Source organism: Polypterus senegalus, chromosome 10, assembly GCF_016835505.1.
Source record: "Polypterus senegalus isolate Bchr_013 chromosome 10, ASM1683550v1, whole genome shotgun sequence".
Lineage (NCBI taxonomy): Eukaryota > Metazoa > Chordata > Cladistia > Polypteriformes > Polypteridae > Polypterus > Polypterus senegalus.
In genome coordinates, this window is record NC_053163.1 from 151,615,728 (window position 1) to 151,640,374 (window position 24,647).

At 43.3% G+C, this 24,647-nt stretch overlaps 1 protein-coding gene across 2 annotated transcripts in view; it reads right to left on the reverse strand.

The window, feature by feature from the left end:
- Positions 1-24,647, reverse strand: part of kcnn1a (potassium intermediate/small conductance calcium-activated channel, subfamily N, member 1a) — a 217,498-nt gene that overhangs the window by 108,558 nt on the left and 84,293 nt on the right. For both annotated transcript variants that reach the window (XM_039767078.1, XM_039767077.1), the window contains exons 2-3: positions 20,891-21,340; positions 1,694-1,789 (exon numbers count right to left, since the gene is read on the reverse strand). In XM_039767078.1, coding sequence (XP_039623012.1) covers positions 1,694-1,789; positions 20,891-21,256 — 462 coding nt within the window. In that variant the 5' untranslated portion in view covers positions 21,257-21,340. The remainder of the gene's footprint in view (positions 1-1,693; positions 1,790-20,890; positions 21,341-24,647) is intronic.

The following is a 24,647-nucleotide window of genomic DNA, read 5'->3' on the forward strand; positions in this document are numbered from 1 at the left end:
TAATCATTTTTCGAGTCATTTCGTTCAATTCTCTTTCCGGCTCAGACTGCATAGGTTAAGCTTATGGGGCTGTCACGTGATGAACGAACGACTCAAACCTGAAGACTCGAGAGATAAACTAATCAATTCTGTTTCCGGCTCAGACTGAGTTGGTTAAGCTTATGGGGCTGTCACGTGATGAACGAACGACTCGAAAAACCCGAAGACTCGAAACAGGTGAATCAATTCCAATACAGAAACTATAGGAAGTTGCGCAAATGCGCATGCGCGACTGAACGAATCACTCCCACGAGACGACTCGTTCTTCCCGAGTCACATTAAAGATTCGTTCAAAATGAACGAATCGTTCAAGAACGACCCATCACTAGTTGGGATTTTAAGTATGGGCACCGTGGATAAAGCAGCCGCAAAGAAGGGAGCAATGTGAAGGTAAGTCTTTCAGCATTTTTTAGAGTAGCCTCCGTATCTTCTAAACAAACAGCCCCTCCGTCAGGCGCAGAGAACGTCAGAGAGAGAGAGCGCGCGAGATTAAAGCAAACAATCAAAAAATCAATACGTGCTTTCATTTCTTAGAGGAGCGTCCATATCCTCTAGGCAAACAGCCCCCCTGCTCACACCCCCTCTGTCAGGCGCAGAGAATGTCAGAGAAAGACTGAGAAAAGCAAACAATCCGCTTGGGGAAGCACATCGTATATCATTGAGGAGTTTTAGTTAATATGTAATACGTGCTCTGATTGGGTAGCTTCTCAGCCATCTGCCAATAGCGTCCCTTATATGAAATCAACTGGGCAAACAAACTGAGGAAGCATGTACTTTACATTAAAAGACCCATTGTCCGCAGAAATCCGCAAACCAGCGAAAAATCCGTGATATATATTTAGACATGCTTATATTTAAAATCCACGATAGAGTGAAGCCGCGAAACTCGAAGCGCGATATAGCGAGGGATCACTTTACACCATATAGATCTGCAATCTGTCGTACTTTTAAACCGCATAACAGAAAGTGTTCTATTGACTCAGCTGGAATGTCAAAGGATGGACGACCAGAGCAGGGAACTGCGTCACCTGAACTGGAGTGTAGTAGAGTTCGTTCCACCTGTTCTTCGATAATTTAAAAAATAGTTTCATCTATATCGGAGTCTAAAAGGGCCGCCAACATTGTAATTTCTTCCGATAAATCTTCAATTCTCTCTCTGAAATACGTAATATCTTCGGCAAAATCCATTTCATCGGCAGTAGTAAACATTTTTCAAATTAATTCTTGTGCTATCGATTCACCAATCAGTAACTAGAGGGCGTGTTAGAGCCCACCCTCTCAACTTTGACGAGTGAAAGTGACAGTTTTATTTCAAGTCGTATTTCATGACGGTTTGGAGGAATATTACGGACAAAATTAAATAAATAAGCAACAACAACAAAAAAAAAACATATTTCATGGCAAATTTATTTATTTATGCTCACATTTCATGACATATTTATTTATTTAGGCTCTCATTTCATGACGCATTTATTTATTTATGTTCACATTTCACAGTACTTTTATTTATTTGCGCATTTATTTATTTATTTTATTTTGTCCGAAATATTCCTCCATAGTAACATTCCATACAATTCAAACTGAACAAAACTAAATTCAATTTAACCTCCACTAAAGCGTGCATTTATTCCGAGCTCCAATAGTAATCACTCACCTGAATCTCACGGGCATGGTACATTATAATGAGTCCCAGTAAAATAACAGTGGAGAGGCTGATAAGGCATTTCAGTGCAAATGAATGAGAAGATTCCTAAAAAACAAACAAAAGCAATTGTTAGGGTAACTGTTATTGCACAGAAAGGAACAGAGAAACAAAGACAGAACATCATCATCTAAACTTCATTATGGGCTCATACAAAGTTAAGTCAATGAGTTATGTGACTGAGGTCACTGACAGCAGGGATGTGGAATAATCTGTGTTATACTTCAGCTGTCAGATCAGATGCTTATATTAAAATGTGACCTGTAATGAACATAAAAGAAAAATCCAGAAAAAAAAAAGTTAATGATTGCGCAAATCAGTGTAACATTATGTGATTTTAAGTTGGACACAGCATGGAACACTAAATGAGTGCTTGAATCAGAGTACATGACTACAAAATGCAAAGGGTGATGGATAACAATCCCACACAACATCTCAGAACAGTTTCAAGCTACTTTAATGTAGCGAAATCTCACTGCACTCTGACAGTCATTTAACATGCTGCATGATAGCACTGGTGCTTGTATGAATGGATTTAAGATATGGTGCCCATGGGTTCCCTTTCTTCATTTTGTCATGAAACAGCGAACATGAGACACTGAACAGTCAAATACTGTGATATTCATCACTGAGAAGCACAAAAACAGACATCCAAAAACTCAAACAACCCTAATTCAGGTCTGAGCCCTAAGAACAGACCTTACCCCAGGTAGCCTAACCCTAAAACTCAATATGCGGGCCTCTTGGTCTGCACAGGCCCAAAAATGAGGGTTAGGCTTTTAAAGTTCAAAAACGTTTACAAAAAGGAAAAGAGGGAACAACTGTTAAACACTCAGACTTACAAACAAAGCCAAGTCTTTAAATATTTAAACATTTATTAAGAAGATTCCAAAGTATAGTTATACATAAGACACTACCAATATACAGAACAAAAATATGTTTAAAAGCAAAGCAAAAAGTAAATACCAACCAGAAAGAGTACCTTATAGAGAAAATAGGGATCAAAACCAGTGTAATAAGTGGAGACCAGAGACGTGGAAAGGTTTGGGGCAGCCACCCGTTTATTACGGTTTCCCGGCTGCAAAAGTCTTTGAGGCATTGTTAACAGTTGTTTACACAACAGAGTCCAAAACAGAACTGCCTGCCTAAGCAAAGGCAGTGAGCTTTATAGCACAGAGGGCGGAAATGATGTCGTCCTCTGGGCCGGAACTGGAAGTGACATCATCCTTGGGGCGGAACCGAAGTGACCTCATTCTTGGGGCGGAACCGGAAGTGATGTGTCCTTCCTGGAAATGGCGGCTCCTGGTGGGATTTCCCGGGTAAGACCTGCAGAGAACTCAGAAAGAGCGTCAGTGCACCCGCCCCTGGGCAGATGTATAAACAGTATTTCCTAAGCCCTTCAGCTGCTTCCCATGCACACGTGTGTGACAAGACTCCCCCCTCAGCCCAGACCCGTCGGGCGGGCGACCTGCACCGAGAGGTCGTGGGCCGGGAGAGGGCATCGGCGTTGGCATGAAGAGACCCCTGTCGATGAGCGAAGCGATACTTGTACTGCTGCAGGTCAAGAAACCACCTCGCGTGACCCGTGGATTGACTCCTGTGAAGGGCCATCCACTTCAGAGGTGCATGATCCCTCACCAGAGTGAACACGCGACCCAAGAGGTAGTACCGCAGCTGAGTTACTGCCCATTTGATCGCCAGAGCCTCTTTCTCCACCGCCGTACCTGGTCTCCCTGTCCAACAGTTTCCGGCTCAGGTACATAACGGGTGTTCAACACCGTCGGCGCTTTGGCTCAACACGGCACCCAAGCCTGTGTCCGAAGCGTCCGTCTGGAGGATAAAAGGGAGAGAGAAGTTAGGGGAGATCAAGATAGGTGCTGAAGTCAGAGCCCTTTTTAAGTCACTGAATGCAGCCCCGCTTTATCAGACCATACCACCGTATTAGGAGCTCTTTTCTTTGTCAAGTCGGTCAAGGGCGCGCTCTCGGAGAAGCGAGGCACAAACCGGCGGTAGTACCCGCCAAACCGAGAAAGGATTGGACTTGCCGCTTGGTTTTGGACGGGCCAGGCCATTATGGCTTGCAACTTGGAACACTGTGGCCTCACAGTACCCCGCCCACTAGGTAGCCCAAATATTTGGCTTCCTCAATCCAAAGAAACATTTCTTGGGGTTGATTCGAGCCCGCCTCTCCCAGTGTCCGTAATACTGCTGTGACCTGCTGTATGTGTTCCTTCCAGGTGCTGGAATAGATGACACGTCATCCAGATAGGCAGCACAGAACGAGTTATGGGGCGGAGCACTTTGTCCACCAGACGCTGAAAAGTCGCAGGCGCCCCGTGTAACCCGAATGGAAGGACACGATACTGCCAGTGTCCGCTAGGAGTGCTAAACGCGGTTTTTCCCTCGGACTCCGTTAAAGGAACCTGCCAGTACCCCTTTGTCATGTCAAGTGTAGTCAAGAATTTGGCTGGTCCCAGTCTCGAGGAGGTCATCCACGCGAGGCATGGGATAAGCATCAATCTGGAAACTTGGTTAAGCCGACGGAAGTCATTGCAAAACCTCCAACTGCCGTCAGGCTTAGCAATCAAGGCGATGGGACTGGACCAGGGACTACTACTTTCCTCGATTACTCCTAGTGCCAGCATTCGCTTGATTTCCAGTTCCACTTCTACTTTCTTTGCCTCCGGGAGTCTGTAGGGTCGCTCACGGACGATCACCCCCGGGTCAGTCAATATGTCATGCGCAATCAGAGAGGTCCGACCGGTTTTCACTTACCACCTCTGGGACAGAGCGGATAGCTGCTTGAGCTCTTGTTTCTGCCTGGGGATAGCTGCTCGCCGAAATTAAGGGAACTTACTTCAGCGAAGAGAGCAGGGCTGTCGGAGGAGGGATCGGGACCCTCTCCTTCCACGGTTTCAGCAGGTTTACATGATATATTCGCTCAGCTGGTCGGCGATTGGGCTGTTTCACCAAATAGTCAACCAATCCCTTCCTTTCCTTAATTTCGTAGGGGCCTAGCCAATGGGCGAGCAGTTTAGAGTGAGAAGTTGGTACCAATACCATGGCGATCCCCGGTTGGAACTCCCGGAGAGTCGTGCCACGGTCATAAAGGCGGGCCTGTGCTGATTGCGCCTCCTCTATATGACTTTTAGAATCGGTCTTATTGCATCAAATCTATGCGCAATTGGGCTATATATTCCAAAATATTAGTGGAGGGCTGTGCCTCCCCTTCCCAGCCCTCTTTTAAAATATCCAATAAACCCCGGGGTTGTCTTCCGTACAGTAATTCAAATGGAGAGAACCCGTAGAGGCTTGAGGAACTTCCGATATGCAAAGAGGACAAGGGGAGGAGTTGGTCCCAATCCCTCCCATCCTTGCTGACTACCTTACGTAGCATTTGCTTGAGAGTTTGATTAAATCTCTCCACTAGGCCATCGGTTTGAGGATGATACACGAGGTCTTTAAATGCTTTATTTTCAGTAACTTGGCAGTCTCCTTGAGCGTTTCCGAGGTAAAGGCGTTCCTTGGTCCGTCAGGACTTCTCTAGGAATGCCTACCGCGAAAAGACTCCTACTAGTTCCGTGCAATATTTTTGTGGTAGCCGAGCGGAACGGCTTCAGGGAATCGGGTAGCATAATCCACGAGGACGAGTATATATTTATATCCTCGGGCTGAGGGTTCTAGGGGTCCTACTATGTCAACCCCAATCCTATCAACAGGAACGTCAATAAGGGGAAGGGGAACCAGAGGAGCACGGTCCTCCTAGGAATTTGCCGCAGTTGACATTCCGGACAGGAAAGCAAAAGCGGCGAACCTCCTCATTAATCCCGGCCAGAAAAAACGGAGCTTAATTCGCTCTAATGTTTTATCGGAGCCGAGATGGCCTCCAAGAAGGTGGGAGTGTGCTAACTCGCAAACCTGCCGCCGTAGGTCCGCGGGATTAGCAACAACTTCCGGACCTTCCCCTCATGTTCAGCGACCCGATACAACAAATCATTATCAATGACAAAGTGAGGTCCCTGTGGCATGGGCAAATGCGTGCGTTGGCCGTTAACGAGAACCACTGCATTCTTTATGTGTTTCAGAGAGTCGTCATTCCACTGTTCTCTCTTGAAAGAAGCCGGTGTTGCTCTAAACTGAACGTGCAACTCAGAGAGAGGGTCGGTCTGACCTCAAGGGGCGGAGATTCCTCCCTCGCTGCCGGGCGCTAGTGGATGGCGTAGTAGCCCGCGACGGTCCGGGAGTGTCTTCGTCACTCTCTTGGCCTACCGCCCCACTCCCTGTCGGCTGATTACACGGTGTGGAAGCAACTTGAGATGAATCGTTGTCATCTATAACGAGGCCATAAGTTTTCGGGAATGCTTTCTAAACTACGCCGTTACTATCAGACCAGTCTCGCCCGAGGATTACGGGAAGCGGAGGATCCGGATGCACCGCCACGGTAAGCTGTCGAAGGGTTCCTCCGAGACATACGTAACACCGGGCGGTATTGTATGTGCGGATATCTCCGTGTATACATTTTAGACTGGTCTTCTTTTAATCCACTGTTGCGGTAGAATAAAACGGCGAGCAACGACAGACACGCTACTGCGGAATCGAACAGCGCTGTTATCTTATGTCCATTAATAAGAAGCCCCCCCGTATGTTTACCCGCCGAGGGATTGCTAAGGGCACAAAAACAACCCCGCCATTGTCCCCTACGGTCCGCCTTGTTCCCCGACAGGTCGCAAGCCAGACGGCCCGGCGACTTCGGAACAAGCTCTGGAATGCGTGGAAGGGACTGCTTTAGTGGGACATAGCTCCCGGTAGTCCACAGAGCGGCTGTTCTGCCCTCCCAGGTTTCACAGCCGGCCTCTGGGTTTGCAAGAGCTGCAGCAGCTCGTCCATAGAATGGAATTCGCCCCAGGCGGCTGGGCAAATTCCTGGGGTAGTCTTTTAGCAGCAGAAAACAGGCCACTTGCTGCACTATTTGTAAGGGGTTAACTCGAATGGCGTAGCCACTCACCCACCTGTTGCCAGAGAGCCATAGCCTGCTCTGACAGCCCTTTGCTTGGGTTAAACTCCCAGTTTATGATTTCCTTCACCTGCCGGCCTGGGGACAACCCATCGTTAACTGGGACCTTGGTCCCGATGGGCAGCTCGGCTTTCCTGCCAAGGAGAGCATACTGAGCCACTCGTGTGTGTTCCCCAGAAGCCAGCCCACGCCTGTGGGTCCCTCACCTTCTCCACGAGATGGGTGGTCCCCACCGGTTATGCTCATGGAGCAGAGCCTGCACGCGTCCTTCCTGACCCTCTGGCGCACTCCCGCCCGAAACTCGGCCCGGTACTCACCCACCTGGTTCCTGATAGTTCGTGTCCCGGGTTCATCGGGACACCATCCTGCCGACTACGCCACTGTAATAAGTGGAGACCAGAGACGTGGAAAGGTTTGGGGCAGCCACCCGTTTATTACGGTTTCCCGGCTGCAAAAGTCTTTGAGGCATTGTTAACAGTTGTTTACACAACAGAGTCCAAAACAGAACTGCCTGCCTAAGCAAAGGCAGTGAGCTTTATAGCACAGAGGGCGGAAATGATGTCGTCCTCTGGGCCGGAACTGGAAGTGACATCATCCTTGGGGCGGAACCGAAGTGACCTCATTCTTGGGGCGGAACCGGAAGTGATGTGTCCTTCCTGGAAATGGCGGCTCCTGGTGGGATTTCCCGGTAAGACCTGCAGAGAACTCAGAAAGAGCGTCAGTGCACCCCGCCCCCCCCTGGGCAGATGTATAAACAGTATTTCCTAAGCCCTTCAGCTGCTTCCCATGCACACGTGTGTGACACCAGAGAATCCAATTGAACAAAAACAAATTCAATCAAAAACAATAACCACTACTACAATGCCTGAGCTATAAAACAAACTAATGCTTCAGCTTAAGAACTGCTGGAGGCAGTACCCATCTGCATGATTAGGTGGCCCGCATCCTTAGGTTCCACAAACAGTGAGGAGGGCAGAACACAAAGAATCCTACATAGAAGCAAAAAAAAAAAAAATAATCATACAAAATGCCATAGAACTAAGACAAAACAAAAGCCAATAAACAAAGTGAATAGCTTAAGATACAAATTAATTTAAATGATATCACAAAAATTAAATGAACTTGAAATAAACTTGAGCCAGGGCAACTGCCCTGACTGTATCAGAACAACAAGTCTTTCTTCTTTCCAGAAAAGCCACTTTTCTTCTTCCTTTTCATCTGCATTGAGGGCATTGTGCTTTTGGCCGAGTGATCATTGGTTGTGAATTTTTCAACAAATAGGAGTCCACCTTTGCCACTTAAGGCAAAATCAAACTTTGATACAAGATGTCTTTTTGTTTTAAACATTGTGTGTCAAGTTAGCAGCTACCTAAAACTGGATGATGTACACTACAATATTCATTTTATTTGTGTTATGACACTGTGAGTTTGGATGTCCTCTCACACTTAACACTACAGGGTGGGCCATTTAATGGATACACCTTAATAAAATGGGAATGGTGGGTGATATTAACTTCCTGTTTGTGGCACATTAGTATATGTGCGGGGGAAAACTTTTCAAGATGGGTGGTGACCATGGTGGCCATTTTGAAGTCGGCCATTTTGGATCCAACTTTTGTTTTTTCAATAGGAAGAGGGTCATGTGACACATCAGACTTATTGGGAATTTCACAAGAAAAACAATGGTGTGCTTGGTTTTAACGTAACTTTATTCTTTCATGAGTTATTTACAAGTTTTCTCTTTGTTTACAGCCATTGACTTGTCTCAGAGGTTAACACGTGAGGAGCGGATAGAAATTGTGTTGATGTCTGGTGAACGCAGTAACCGGGTCATTGCAGCAGATTTCAATGCAAGACACCCTACGAGACCACCCATCTCCCATGCTACAGTTAGCAAACTGCTTGCTAAGTTTCGTGAAACTGGTTCAGTGTTGGATTTGCCAAAATGTGGACGCATGAAAACTGTCACTAATGAAGAAACATCAGTGGCTGTCCTAGCTTCATTCAGCAAGAGCCCACAGCGTAGCACTCACCACGTGTCACTGGAGAGTGGCATTAGTCGAACATCCCTTCAGCGGATATTAGCTACTCACAAATGGCACCCTTACAAACTCCAGCTACTGCAGCATCTCAACGAGGATGACCCAGATCGGCGCACTGAATTGGCAGAATGGGCAAAACAAAAATTGGAACAGGACCCTCAGTTTACGCAGAAGTTTGTTCAGTGATGAGGCAAACTTTTATGTGAATGGTGAAGTTAACAAACAAAACCACCGCTATTGGTCTGACACTAACCCACATTGAATAGATCCCTCCAAGACTGTTGGAACAAAAAAATTGATGGTATGGTGTGGTATATGGGGTAGAAAGATAGTGGGGCCATTCTTCATCAATGGAAACCTCAAGGCCACTGGATATGCAAAATTGCTACATGATGACGTGTTTCCCTCTTTATGCACTGAAGCTGGCACGTTCCCTGAGTTTTTCCAGCAAGATGGTGCACCACCACATTATGGGTGTCAGGTCCGAGCATTCCTAGATGAACAGTTTCCTGGAAAGTGGATTGGTCGTCGTGGTCCAGTTGAATGGCCCCCAAGGTCTCCCGATCTGACCCCCTTAGACTTTTATCTTTGGGGTCATCTAAAGGCAATTGTCTATGCTGTGAAAATACGAGATGTGCAGCACCTGAAACTACGGATACTGGAAGCCTGCGGTGTTGCTATCAGTGTGTGAAGAGTGGGAGAAGAGGGTTGCATTGACAATCCAACACAATGGGCAGCACATTGAACACATTTTATAAGTGGTCAGAAACTTGTAAATAACTCATGAAAGAATAAAGTTATGTTAAAACCAAGCACACCATTGTTTTTCTTGTGAAATTCCCAATAAGTTTGATGTGTCACATGACCCTCTTCCTATTGAAAAAACAAATGTTGGATACAAAATGGCCGACTTCCAAATGGCCACCATGGTCACCACCCATCTTGAAAGTTTCCCTCACATATACTAATGTGCCACAAACAGGAAGTTAATATCACCAACCATTCCCATTTTATTAAGGTGTATCCATATAAATGGCCCACCCTGTAGAATCCCTGAAGCCTGCGAAAAAACTTGTAATCCTGGGCCACTTGAAATTCCTTTCCACCTCTCTATTAGCGTCTTTTGTTTTGCAAATGTGTCAATCAGTACAAGCAGCAAGCAGTTTGCTATCCCATCTCTCCCAATCCCATCCAAACCCGACCCCAAAGCACAACCCGGAGAAAAAATTCTCCCAACTCAAGGCTCTTTGTCTGTGTGAGCGGTGCCTGGAGTTGTATAGGATAAATAATACATTGTTATTTGGAACAAATGCATTTCATGTGTGTTCTGGAGGAACAGCAATCTCTGTAAGTGTAGGATGAAAGGAAATGCGAGGCAAGAAATGCTGAACACATACTTAAAGCGGAAACCTTTTCCATATTATACTAATAATGTGAACAATGTGTGAAGACTTTAGTCCAAATATCACATAAACATGTGTGCTTTTATTCAAGAATATAACCAAAGTAAAACTAAAATCATTCAATGTACATGCTGCTGTCAATGAGTTAAAAACCCATACTCAAATGTCAGTCGACTGAAAGCTGATATGGTGCAGAGGTAAGAAGTGCTGTCTTATAACCAAAAGATTCTGGGTTCTAGTCCAGGCACTCCATATTTTGAGCAGTGAGCTGCTACTATGATTACTGTAATATAATAAAAACACACATTTGATTTGAGTCTGTAACACCAGGTGTAAATTATGGCTACTTATAAAAGTGAGCGTTTTGTTTAATTTTTTATTATTGAGTTTTATTCTGTCAGTGACATTCATGTGGTACAATTAACTTGCCTCTCCCTCTCTGAGTTGATGGCATTTATCTCCATTCTTTTCACAACAGTAGCGATGACCACAGTTGTTGCTGTGGTTGATGCCTGGTCAGAACTATTTGTTGCACCGGCAAACAAAAATACGATGTCCCGTGACCGCTATCAGAAGAACCTTTTTGCAAGGCACTCTTCTGCTAAAATCCACTGGTCTTGGTTCATGGTTTTGGGGAAACCCAAAAATACTGGCATGAATTAGCTCACTGGTTTTATGTGTGAGAGTGACAGTTAACTTCTACCTCTTGTAAACATAGAGAGAGAGACTCTAAATCAGTGGTCACAAAACAAAAGGCCAAGGTTGGGTTTAATGGCTGTATAACCAATGTTCTTTTTAAAGGCGATTGTCTAAATGGTTGTCCATTCTTTCGTGTTACACTCCCGGAAGATATTACACTGGTGTTAGGAGTCCAATTAATAACCTGAGATGGAGGATTTGCTGTACACTAATATTAGAGGTTACTGAAAGGAACTGATGCCTTGAATATTCTTGTAAGACATCATTTAAATTGTTAAATGGTGCGACTCAAACCACTTACACCTGAACACCAGCAAAACCAAGGAGCTGGTGGTGGATTTTAGGAGACCCAGGCCCCTCCTGGACCCCGTGATCATCAGAGGTGACTGTGCAGAGGGTGCAGACTTTTAAATACCTGGGAGTGCAGCTGGATGATAAACTGGACTGGACTGTCAATACTGATGCTCTGTGTAAGAAAGGACAGAGCCAACTATACTTCCTTAGAAGGTTGGCATCCTACAACATCTGCAATAAGATGCTGCAGATGTTCTACCAGACGGTTGTGGCGAGCGCCTCTTCTACGCGGTGGTGTGCTGGGGAGGCAGCATAAAGAAGAGGGACATCTTATGCCTGGACAAACTTGTTAAGAAGGCAGGCTCTATTGTAGGATTAAAGTTGGACAGTTTAACATCTGTAGCAGAGCGACGGGCACTAAGCAAACTCCTGTCAATCATGAAGAATCCACTGCATCCACTGAACAGTGTCATCTCCAGGCAGAGGAGCAGCTTCAGTGACAGACTTTTGTCACCGTCCTGTTCCACTGACAGACTGAGGAGATCGTTCCTCCCCTACACTATGCGACTCTTCAATTCCACCCGGGGGAGTAAATGCTAACATTATTAGCGGGATTATTATTATTAGTCTGTTTTTACATGCATTTTTATTACTCTTTAATTTAATTTTTTTTTTGTATCAGTATACTGCTGCTGGATTGTGTGAATTTCTCCTTGGGATTAATAAAGTATCTATCTGTCTATCTAATAGTAACTCTTTGGTAATAACCAGCTCTAGACAGACTGCTGCAAAGGCATGAAATGCCTTTCTTAAGCAAAACCACGTCAGAGCTCCCCTAATTTATGTCCTATTCCCGTTGATCATGTGATTTCTGTACAATACGTACTGCATAGTAACAGACACGGGTAGGAGGTGCAGGGGCAACTGATACACACAGAAAGGCAGGCCGAGAGCAGAACTTCAGCCAATTCCGGACAACTGGGGAGAGAGACTCTCCTAACCAACCAACTGCCTGTTTAGTCAATTGAATTAATTAATTAATTGAGTTAATTGAAAATCAGGCCTACTCATAGACTATGATAAATTAATCTACAGAATAAATCTTCAAAAATATTACGCTAATTTCACAAACATATAAACACTTTCTTTCCACTGCATCCACTGAACAGGATCATCTCCAGACAGAGGAGCAGCTTCAGCAACAGACAGACTGCTGTCACCGTCCTGCTCCACTGACAGACTGAGGAGACCCCACACTATGCGACTCTTCAATGCCACCCAGGGGGGTAAACATTAACATTATACAAAGTTATTGTCTGTTATACCTGCATTGTTATCACTCTTTAATTTAATATTGTTATTTATCAGTATGCTGCTGCTGGAGTATAGGAATTTCCCCTTGGGATTAATAAAGTATCTATCTATCTATCATATAGTGCCTTTCACTCTATCTATCTATCTATCATATAGTGCCTTTCACTCTATCTATCTGTCTATCATATAGTGCCTTTCATATCTATCTATCTATCATATAGTGCCTTTCACTCTATCTATCTTTCTATCTATTATACAGAGAGTGTGCCATTCATATCTATCTATCTATCATATAGTGCCTTTCACTCTATCTATCTTTCTATCTATCATATAGTGCCTTTCACTCTAAGTCTGGGTCAGCTACAGAGAAAGAGTGGGAAATAATAGCTGCACAAGCCTAAACCTGTTCTCCTCAAAAGGCCTGGTTGAAAGACTATCTGGTATCCTCAAAGATGTGCGACTAATGAGGTGAACAGTATAACATCTACGCACTGAACCTGAGAGAGAGAGATACACACAGCTAACATGGATTGTGGAAAAAGGGTGCAGCCATGTGCAGAGGTTGGCTGTAAAACAAGTATGGAAAAAAAGGGGGCAGAATGATGTCACTTACTTGTCAGGACACATGTATTAAAGAGCTTCTCCACTCCTAAAATACACTTTGTCATAAGGTTCCTAGGGAGTCTGAATCCTGGCACAGATCACCTTGAATTGGTAGGGAGTGAGAGGTAATGATTACCTCAGACACCAATGGGGCAGAGAGTGGAAAGATTGGATTGGTACAGACAATGGACAAAGGAAGAGACTAGCAATGCTGAATTCCTGGCCTTCACTTGATGCTGCAAGGAAAGGTCCCAGCCACTCTCAACTCAAAATTAGATTAAGCAGGTCAGAGAATATTACGCTATGTAATATAACATTAAAAGGAGTCAAGGGTTAAGGAACTGGGAAGCACCCTGGAGGATGAAGCTGTGAACGTTGTCATTCTAAAACCATCTGCTGTTATAAAGTTAGTTACATTTATTCAGATCAAAGTGCCAACTATCAAGGGGAACTACAGCTGAAACATTTTAAGGAAGAATGCCCTTTTCTGAGACCAACCTGCTTTAGTCGCTCTTCATGGCACACAAGAAGGACGGTGACTTTATTCTAACCCCATTTTACAGTTGGGGTAAGAGGTGGACAGGAGAAGGACAAGAGGGAAGCCAAAGATGATTCAGTGGCGATAGAAGATATGAAAAACATGTGTCTCACCCTAAATGGTTGATAAATGAGTTATGATGATGAAAGTGTCAACCAGTTCTTCTAAAGATTTAACTGGGATATGTCAAAAACAAAGAAGAAATAAAACTGTGTTAATGAAAGCCTCACTAAAATCAAAGAGAGCTGAACATGATTTTTTTTTTTTTTCAATTAATGAACATTTTAAAGTGCTTTTTAAATGTAGGCCATTTGTTCGTCCCTTTTGATTTAATCTTTTAATGAGAAAATGTGGAATAGATCCGTTTTTCAAAGAATAACCCACACCCCAGCCTACTCAAGATCACAGGCCTCTTCTGAGTATGTGTCCTGGAACACGAGCCAGCAGGGAAATGGCAGCACAACCTGTCCCTTGTGCGGCCTAGAAAACACACACTGTTAATGCCTTAAAGACCCACATTTATCTTCTGAATGCTCTGTCCCCTGGGACCTGTTTCGGCTCTCATTTACATTACAAGGAACCTACTGTTCGTCAGTGTGATAAATTGGCCAAGTGCTAGCGCCGAAGTACAGACCTGGCCCATGTATCATTTAAACTTTTCAAATCTGTGGCTCAGACAGTAATGGAGGGCACATGATATGCAGGGGAGGCTGGTCTTCCAAAAGGTTTTCAGATGAACTGTCCAAGTAGGATTCCACAGATTTCTTTACACTGGAAATGGCAACTGCAGTCATTCAGAAAGATCAGTAGCTTTCTCCTTTTAAGTGTTGTAACATTTTTCAGAAAATAATGACATCTCTTTTAAAAAAAATGTGCATGCAGGGTGATTCAAAACAAACTGAACCCTTTCAAAAAAATGCATCGCTCAATAACTAATTATCAAGTGAACGTGTAGTCTAAACTAGTGTATAAAAGAATTTTCTTAAGCTCAATATGCACCCCTCATTTCATAAAGCGCACGTCAACTCTGTCATCGAATTCATTTCAGGCCCTTTCTAGTATATCACCATGGACACTGCAATGCTTACAACCTTGAAGTGCCACAAAATGAATGGTAATTCTATAGTTTGGTGCTTACTAAATATCCATATCATACATAGTTACTGAATAATAAAGTTGTCCCTGACAAAAGTCTTGTCGCTTCACTATTTTGTAGAAACTCCTGCTATTAACCTGGCTTTTAATTAATCAACTGGTGTTAGAAATAGCTCATATGAAAAGCTAAAGCCTGCGGTGGGTTGGCACCCTGCCCGGGATTGGGTCCTGCCTTGTGCCCTGTGTTGGCTGGGATTGGCTCCTGTGTTTGGATTCGGATGGATGGAAAAGCTAAAGCCCTCCCAAATGATGTTTAATGCACCGAAATAAATTAGTTTCACTGAAAAAAGATTTATCATTTAATCAAGACAGAAAGGTCAGATTTGTGCAAGACAAAAGTTTTGTCGCCTATTCAGAAAATGAACAACTTTCCTGCAAATCCAAAAATATGTCAGCACATTAAGTAGTGGTGCTGTGAGATCCAAATTTAATATCTTGTATGACTTCCATGAGCTTGAAGGACAGCATCCATGCGGTTTGGCAAGGATTCATACAATTTATTGATGAAGTCATCAGGAATAGCAAAGAAAACAGTCTTGCATGCCTCCCAGAGTTCATCAATATTCTTTGGTTTCGTCTTCCATGCTTCCTCTTTCATCCTACCCCACATATGCCCAATGATGTTCATGTCTGGTGACTGGGCTGGCCAATCCTGGAGCATCTTGATCTTCTTCGCTGCAATGGAGCACCATCCTGCTGCAGAATTTGGCCTTTTTTATGGTTGGGAGGTAGCTAAGATTTCTTGGTATTTTAGACTATTGATGTTGCCTTCCACCCTGCAGATCCCTCGCATACCCCCATACTGGATGTAACCCCAGACCATGATTTTGCCTCCACCAAACTTCACTGTTTTCTGGGTAAATTTCAGATCCATGAGGGTTCCAGTAGGTCTCCTGCAATATCTGCGGTGACTGTGGTGTAATTCAACAGAAGATTCATCTGAAAAATCCACCTTCTGCCACTTTTCCAGCGTCCATCCTTTTAGCAGGCTGTGGGCCTTGGCAAATGCCACACGGTTTTTCAATTGTCTTTTGTTTAGTGCTAAACTTCAGGTGACCAGGTCTCGTGGAGCTCTGCTGCAGTTGGAAAATGGATTTTCGAGCCAACAAACGGTCCTCTCGAGCAGTTGTCTTGCGGGGTCTTCCCGACCTGGGCTTGTCAAAAACGTCTCCAGTCTCTTCAAATCTTTTTTTTATCCTCTGAACTTGACGCTGAGACACATTGAAGGTGTTTGCCACATCAGCAGTGGATTTGGTCTTCTGCCTCTTGATAATCAACACTTTAGTCTCAGGGTGAATCTTAGGCATGTTTGCAGAGGTCTAGTTGCAGTTGATGTGAAGGTCTAGTGTACTGGGGTTCTTTTTATACACACCTGAGACCTAATTGATCCATTATTAGTCACAGGTGAAGCTCATATGACAAGGCGACAACATTTATGTCTTGCCAAAAATTGACTCAATGGGCTTTACCAAGCTGTGAATATTAGAATACTTTTTGTCAGTTTCATTATTACAAAAGCTGATGGGATTAAAATGACCCATTTCTTGTAACAAAATCGTGATTAGAAATATATTTTAGCGGCACTTCAGGTCAATTTGGACACAAGCGACAAGACTTTTGTCAGGGACTGTATTTATATACACTGTAAGTATACAGTATACGCAAACATATACACTATAAAGTTAGTTATAATCAATGAACAATTCGGATGGCATCCTGAATACAAGACCCATATTAATTTGTCCAGTCTGGGAAAACAAGTTAACAGAAAGACAATGGGAGAAGCATGATGAGATAATTTCAAAAGCATCCCTAGAGTTTTGCATAGCCAAGATCCAGTCCCAGGAGTACTTCCCACGTTAACCTGCAAGTATTTCAGGGCTGGGAAGTGAAATAACACCCTTGTCTTGCCAGTCAGTTTATCCAGGATAATCAGCTGGACTGCAGCATGGACAATGGCCATCTGCTTTTTTTTTCCAGTAACATTAGCCCCTCACGAATTGCCTACTGGCAGCTGGGAATGCTGCCATCCAGTAGATTGAGGTGGCTAGACCAAGTGATGCATGTTTGTCCAAGGAATACCATGAGAATAGCGCAAAATAGACTACCAACAAATACAGAAACAAAAAACGAAACATAAAATGAACAATGCAGACAAAAGGTGGACCACTCGACTCAATTATCAAAAGTCGTACTGCTACAAAAACCGTTAAGAGTCGAAAGGGGAATTGGGATTTGAACAGAATGAGATCCTAAGAATTTTCATTAAAGAAGATTAGGAGATTAAAAAAAAAATTCAACTGAAGTCAAAATCAAAATTCTAACTGATCTGTCACCACAAGTTGAAACACTAACCAGAAATCAAAAATCTAAAAGCAACAAGCAAGTTCATTAACCAGGAAAAGTTTTTTTTCTAAAACAATCACAGATTTTATCTAATCTTGAGTGTATGGTGCTGACCTTACAGATTTTTCATTTTCTACTTTGGCAGTTTATCTGGGTTGTACAGTATAGCAGCAGTGACATGACACATTGTGCCAACATTGTGTGGCGTTCCTTGACAACATCCTGCAACAAACTTGAAAAATAACAATAATAAAATTCTATTTACAGTAGTTGTGGTTAAACTATTAACTGAACAAACCATGTATTAATATTCCATGATGTATACTGCTTCCAACAGACCACAACACAGATATAAGATAATCCATCCATCCATCCATTTTCCAAACCGCTGAATCCGAACACAGGGTCACGGGGGTCTGCTAGAGCCGAACACAGGGCACAAGGCAGGAACCAATCCCGGGCAGGGTGCCAACCCACCGCAGGACACACACAAACACACCAAACACACACTAGGGACAATTTAGAATCGCCAATCCACCTAACCTGTATGTCTTTGGACTGTGGGAGGAAACCCACGCAGACATGCAAACTCCACGCAGGGAGGACCCGGGAAGTGAACCCGGGTCTCCTAACTGCGAGGCAGCAGCGCCACTTTGCCACCCCATAAGGTATTCCAAATAGTCAAATCACAACACTTCTTTGCCACAGGCTGTCACTACCTAATCTGTATCAAATTTGCTTCTCAAACAGAGCCATAAAATGCGATGTAATGTCTATCTCCATGAAATAAGTGTGCATGCACAGTACAAGTTGGGCAGGGGACGCGGACCAGGTAATGATATAAGCCAAGAGAGCTTGAAGTTGAGTGTGGACTAGAGGTAAAGGTATGCCTGACAGGGAGGAAGACAGGCTAATGCGGTTTGAAAGGGCTCTAAGCAAGCAGGAGCCTAATGCCATATTTGTGCTCAAGTTGTATTTATCGTGGTTAAGCCGAATAGCCACTGCATGAGGATTAAAGACCCTTATTTGTGTTAGGTAGGCTAAGAAGGCACACATCTTCATTTTTATTGATTGCACTAGCCCCTTCTTTATTGCTTATACATTTGTCTGTTCATTTGTTAGTTAATAAATCAGCCTTTGTCTGTTACCCAGGGCTGAGTAGTTGACAGTAGCACATTATTATGTACTGTACTCCTTCTCTTTACTGCAAATAGTCTGCTTCTTCAAAAGTCAATCATGGCGGCAGCTCAGTATATAAAGCCTGCAGACATTGTTCATGCTACAGGCCTGCACAGGCCACAGAACTCGGCCTGGTTGATCAAGCTTGGTATGAGATGGAGTGGGTGGTTCAATTCTTGTTTAACCATGATAATAGTTAAGCCCTTTGGTTTTTGATAGCAATCCATAGTCAATTTAGAACACTAAATAATTTCTGTTTCAAAAACCACACATACAGTTGTGCTTAAAAGTTTGTGAGCCCTTTAGAATTTTCTATATTTCTGCATAAATATGCCCTAAAACATCATCAGATTTTCACTCAAGTCCTAAAAGTAGATAAAGAGAAACCAGTTAAACAAATGAGACAAAAATATTATACTTGGTCATTTATTTATTAAGGAAAATGATCGACTATTACATATTTGTGAGTGGCAAAAGTATGTGAACCTCAAGGATGATCAGTTAGTTTGAAGATGAAATTCGAGTCCGGTGTTTTCAATCAATGGGGTGCCAATCAGGTGTGAGTGGGCACCCTGTGTCATTTAAAGAACAGGATCTATCAAAGTCTGCTCTTCACAACACATGTGTCTGTGGAAGTGTATCATGGCACGAACAAAGGAGATTACTGAGGACCTCACAATAAGAGTTGTTGATGCTCATCAGGCTGTAAAGGTTACAAAGCCATCTCTAAAGAGTTTGGACTCCACCAATCCACAGTCAGACAGATTGTGTACAAATGGAGGAAATTCAAGACCATTGTTACCCTCCCCAGGAGTGGTCGACCAACAAAGATCACTCCAAGAGCAAGGCACACGTGTAATAGTCGGCGAGGTCACAAAGGACCCCAGGGGAACTTCTAAGCAACTGAAGGCCTCTCTCACATTGGCTAATGTTCATGTTCATGAGTCCACCATCAGGAGAACACTGAACAACAATGGTGTGCATGGCAGGGTGGCAAAGAGAAAGCCACTGCTCTCCAAAAAAATTGCTGCTCGTTTCCAGTTTTCTAAAGATCACGTGGACAAACCAGAAGGCTATTGGAAGAATGTTTTGTGGATGGATGAGACCAAAATAGAACTTTTTGGTTTAAATGAAAAGCGTTATGTTTGGAGAAAGGAAAACACTGCATTCCAGCATAAGAACCTCATCCCATCTGTGAAACATGGTGGTTGGTGGTATCATGGTTTGGGCCTGTTTTGCTGTGTCTGGGTCAGGACGGCTTGCCTTCATTGATGGAACAATGAATTCTGAATTATATCAGAGAATTCTAAAGTAAAATGTCAGGACATCTGTCCATGAACTGAATCTCAAGAGAAGGTGGGTCATGCAGCAAGACAACGACCCTAAGCACACAAGTCGTTCTACCAAAGAACGGTTAGAGAAGAATAAAGTGAATGTTTTCGAATGGCCAAGTCAAAGTCCTGACCTTAATCCAATCGAAATGTTGGAGAAGGACCTGAAGCGAGCAGTTCATGTGAGGAAACCCACCAACATCCCAGAGTTGAAGCTGTTCTGTATGGAGGAATGGGCTAAAATTCCTTCAAGCCGGTGTGCAGGAATGAGCAAAAGGTACCAGAAACGTTTAGTTGCAGTTATTGAGGGGGTCACACCAGATACTGAAAGCAAAGGTTCACATCCTTTTGCCACTCACAAATATGTAATATTCAATCATTTTCCTCCATAAATAAATGACCAAGTATAATATTTTTGTCTCATTTGTTTAACTGGTTTCTCTTTATCTACTTTAAGGACTTGAGTGAAAATCTGATGATGTTTTAGATCATATTTATGCAGAAATATAGAAAATTCTAAAGGGTTCACAAACTTTCAAGCACAACTGTATATCCTTGTCTTTTGCTAATAACATCTGAAGACTACCATTGGAAATTAAAAGGCAAGTAATCAGTGTCCGTGCCAGGGGTTCAGCCGAGCTGCTATGAGTACTTGTGTCTGGTGGCTTGTGTCGTTTCAGCCTTTGGATTACTGAGCGTGCCTTTTAGCCAGTGGAGCTTCTTACTGTGGATGAGAAGGGTGTCCTGTACCTGAGCGTGCAGCCAACTTGTCAACCTGAGGTCTTAAACTGAGAGGAGCAAAGCCCTGAGTAATACCTTGCTGATGACAATTTTCTGGGTTCATCGGGCGATAGCGAAAGAAGGAGCCTGCCAAGTAAAAGGACACCCTTACACTTAAAGCTAGAATTCAGACGTTCACTTACTCAGTTGAGCAAGAGAAATTCCCTTTAGCTCAACTGAGTAAACCAATGCTTTCTGACTCTAAGACCCCAGGTTTGTGGCCATCTTTGTCTGTGTGGGCAGTTTCTTCTGGTGAGACCACCATTACAGTCCTAGAGAATAAAACAAACAGTTACCTTCTAAGGACCTGCACTCATTCTTACAGATGAAACATTTCAAGCAGTTTATGAAAACTTTTAAAAGCAGGTCACCCCTGGGAGCTTTAATTCATGACTGTAATTCAATGCTAGAGTTTTCTACACTTGTTAAAATAAAAAAGACTTTTTTTTACCTTGGAATACACGCCCCAAGAAAGTTCTGTCTCCGTGACCATGACCACAATCCCAAACATTCCAAAGATCAAGGCGTAGTCACTGAGCCGCTTACGCTTCTCAAACAGCGCTCTTCGATGGCCCAATTTGTAGCCAATATCCTTGTTTTTCTTGTGGCACGTGCCACCTCCATCTCTTCCCAGGCTGTCTCTGGATACTTTGCCAGTATCTTCACTGTTGCCCTTGGAGACCACTACCTCCAAGCCAGAACTGTGAAGTGTCTGCAGGGGCTGTGTCTCCGAGTCCAGCTCGGCGAGATTGCGACGTGATGAGCCCAGGCTGCCAAGTGGCCTCACAACTCCTCCATTGTACTTGCAACTGTTCATGGCTATCTTGGAAAATGGGTAACTTCTCTTGCAGATGGAGGGCTTGGATCCAGCATGGCTTAGCTTCTTGGACTTAACATTTACCTACAAAATGGAAAACAAAAATACATTTGTGAATTTCTGATGATTTGTGATCAATTTATGCAGCTTTTGAAGCTTATGCCACACATGTACCGTATTTACGGGTGTACCACGCGCACATTTTTTCCCCGATAATTAGCATTAGAAAATCAGGTGCACGTCATACACGAGGAAACGTCTTCCGCTTGGGCTCGCTCACTTGCTCGCTCGCGCTCTCTCTCTCTCTCTCACTCGCTCGCTCGCACTTGTGGTCTCTCTCTTGCTCGCGCTCTCGCTCGACAGTGCTCACTCTCCCACTAAACGCTTCCTGTACAATCACAACGCGCGTCATACACGAGGCAAAACTTTTTTTGCGATTTTCTTTGTAAAAATTAGGGTGCACATCTTACACGAGGGCGCGTGGTACAAGAGTAAATATGGTATATTGGTCACCTAGTGGACATAAGAGGGTAGTACAGTCGATTCTGGTTAATTGGACCACTGGTTAATCGGACCAGCCGCTTATTCGGACCGAATCCTAAAGAACCGAAACAGATCATATTACATAAGCCTAATATTGTTCGCTTATTTGGACCAAAATTCCATTTAATCGGATCAAAGAATGTGACAGAGAATAAGAAAAAGAAGCCACAAGTCGCCCACGGAAAGCAGATGTAAGCGTCAAACGGAAGACCAGGAAAGTGATGATGATGACCCTAATGAGTTAGTGCAAGTGACAACACAGGATGCCAGGAAATGCATTGAAACTTTGCGCCGATATTTCATGCAGGAGGGAAATGAAGGCAGTCCCATTGATGCGTTAGATGTTTGTGGTGATTTTGTTCAAGTGCAGTGTGTCAACAGAATGTGTCAGATTACACTAGACAAGTTCTTCAAACGTTGACTGGAATTTGGTAATGTAACCTTTTTTATTGTGCTTCGCACAGTGCCGGATTTAGACTTGATAAGGCCCTAAGCTATTTGAGACATCATACTGTCGAAATTTATCAGTAATTTCGGTAGTCATAATTACCGGTAATATTGGTTAACCGGTTATCGGTAATGCAAACCCTAGGATCAATAGCGCGCTGTTCTTCGAAAAGACGCGCAAAACAATTGGGTGAAGAATATTGGACGTCCCGGACGTGCGGCATTGGGACAAATAATGCTATAAAGTATATATGACAATTGCTCACTCGGACAATTCGTTTTGGGGGCTCCCAAGAAGGCGGGGGCCCTAAAGCTATAGCTTGTGTAGCTTATACGTAAATCCTGCACTGGCTTTGCATGCTGAGTGGCATGTAGATCGTTTCGAAGAATTTGTAGATTTCTTTTTCAATAAACAAGTTGTAAGCAACCGTACATGTACATGTATGTAGTTCTTGTTTGTACATTCGCCATACGCGTGTGTAGCACAATAGAAGTCAGAATGACATTTTAATGTGTTACTTATAGCACGTCCCGTCTTGGTTGCACAAGTATAGGGCATGTTCGTGTAATCGGACCAGCCGGTTATTAGGACCCAAATGATCACGTCCCGATGTGGTCCGATTAACAGGAATCGACTGTACATTCAAGAAGTAAAGAAGGAACCTCAACTTCAAAGTGCTGTGGAAAATGGATAGAACAACAAAGTCATGTAATTGATTTAGATGGCGTTCAGTAATTGGCACATTGACACCTACACACCATCCAAACAGGTTTGATGAACTGTATGGACATCCCTCAAGTTTCTTATTTACCCAACAACTCTTACAAGGATGAATAGCTTGATTACAGTACATGTAAGTGAGGATTCTGGCTGTTTTTAACTTTCTAATATGCACATAGAAGACAAACAGATCACTCAATGGATCAATTCTTATTTTGTAAGCTCCATTTTTCGACTATTGTGTCAAGTTGCTTTGCCTAGGAAGGGCACGTGGTGCTGCTTCACAGCTGTTTGCTCCAAGTTAATCCAGCATTAAAAGCTAAGTGCTAATTTTATTTTTTCTTTAATGTTTATATGATTTTTATATGTGTGCTTCGGTGTTTTTGGGATAGCATTCGACTTAAGATAAAAGAACCTAGTTTTCAGGAAAACATGTGCACCCTGCCAGATATGACTGTATACCCCTTTTATGTTATCTAAATAACAAATATCAGCATACTCTTCCGTTCCAGCATGGGTTTTGGATGCCATTTTGCTACTCAGCTTCCTGTCATTCATATACTTAAATTGGCTTTTGTGAATTGCACCCGTTCTGGATGGTGATAAAGGGCGTGCAGTGCTCCACTGTTTAAATTCCTGCATCATGAGTTTTAGCAGATCTTCAAACTCCTGCACATTTGCTGCAAAATGAACTTGGCTGGCTTGCCCGCAGCGGTTTTAGCAGGATTCCCTGGGGGCTCCCTTATGGGTTTCATATTGTTAGTTATTTTGACAATTGGTAAACGAAGCTTCCCTACAACCTCCTGTTTGCCAAAAACTTGTCAGACTTCATTTGTCCGACAACCTCGCCTATTAGTTTGACTCTCAAGTCCCTGGGGAAGAAGCAGTAAATGAAAGCCGTTGCAGCTGGTTTCCTCAGGGGCACAGTGCCACTGTTGCCATCAGGGCATTCTGTCCACGCCCCACTCCCAAGGTGCTCCCTTGTGTCGTTGCAGTGCAGTGTTTGACATGACAAAGAATAGGAGCCGCAGTCTGTCAAACCTTCTGCAAAATATGGTTGATCTTGTTCAGAATATTTTCCAGAAATAGTCTGAGTAAATGGACAAGGTAAGAAGTAGAAATTTTGAGGTCATACAAATTGCTTTCCAAAAAAGAAGTTAATATTGTAAAAACTGTCTTTTTTCTGTCTTTTCATGCACATACACTATGGAGCATGATGCTATCATATCCAAAGATTTAATCAGTGCTAAACAAATAATAAAGGAGAATTTAAGAAAACTCACAGGAGCTCAAAGACAAGTCATAGAAAATGAGCCACACATTCCAAACAAACTAAATAAATACTTCAGTTAAATTTTATTTAACGAAGAAATAATCAGAATGTGTCTTTGGTAGTACTATGAAAACAAGCTCAGGGTTTACAGATTTTTCAAAGAAATGATTCAGATATACTGTATACTTTAGGATCCCAATACTGTGAAGACTTAAAATCTTATCAGATCTGAGGATTTGTATCAGTCTTATTGAAAAGCACTGAAAGACCTAACTTCTACAACATTTACTAACTACTTTCCCGTAATTGTTTCAGATTAGGGACAGAATGTGGCACAGCATGACACAGGTTTGTAGCAGAATGGCGAGGTGCAGGTTTTGGTTTATGAAACAGTGATATTCAGAATC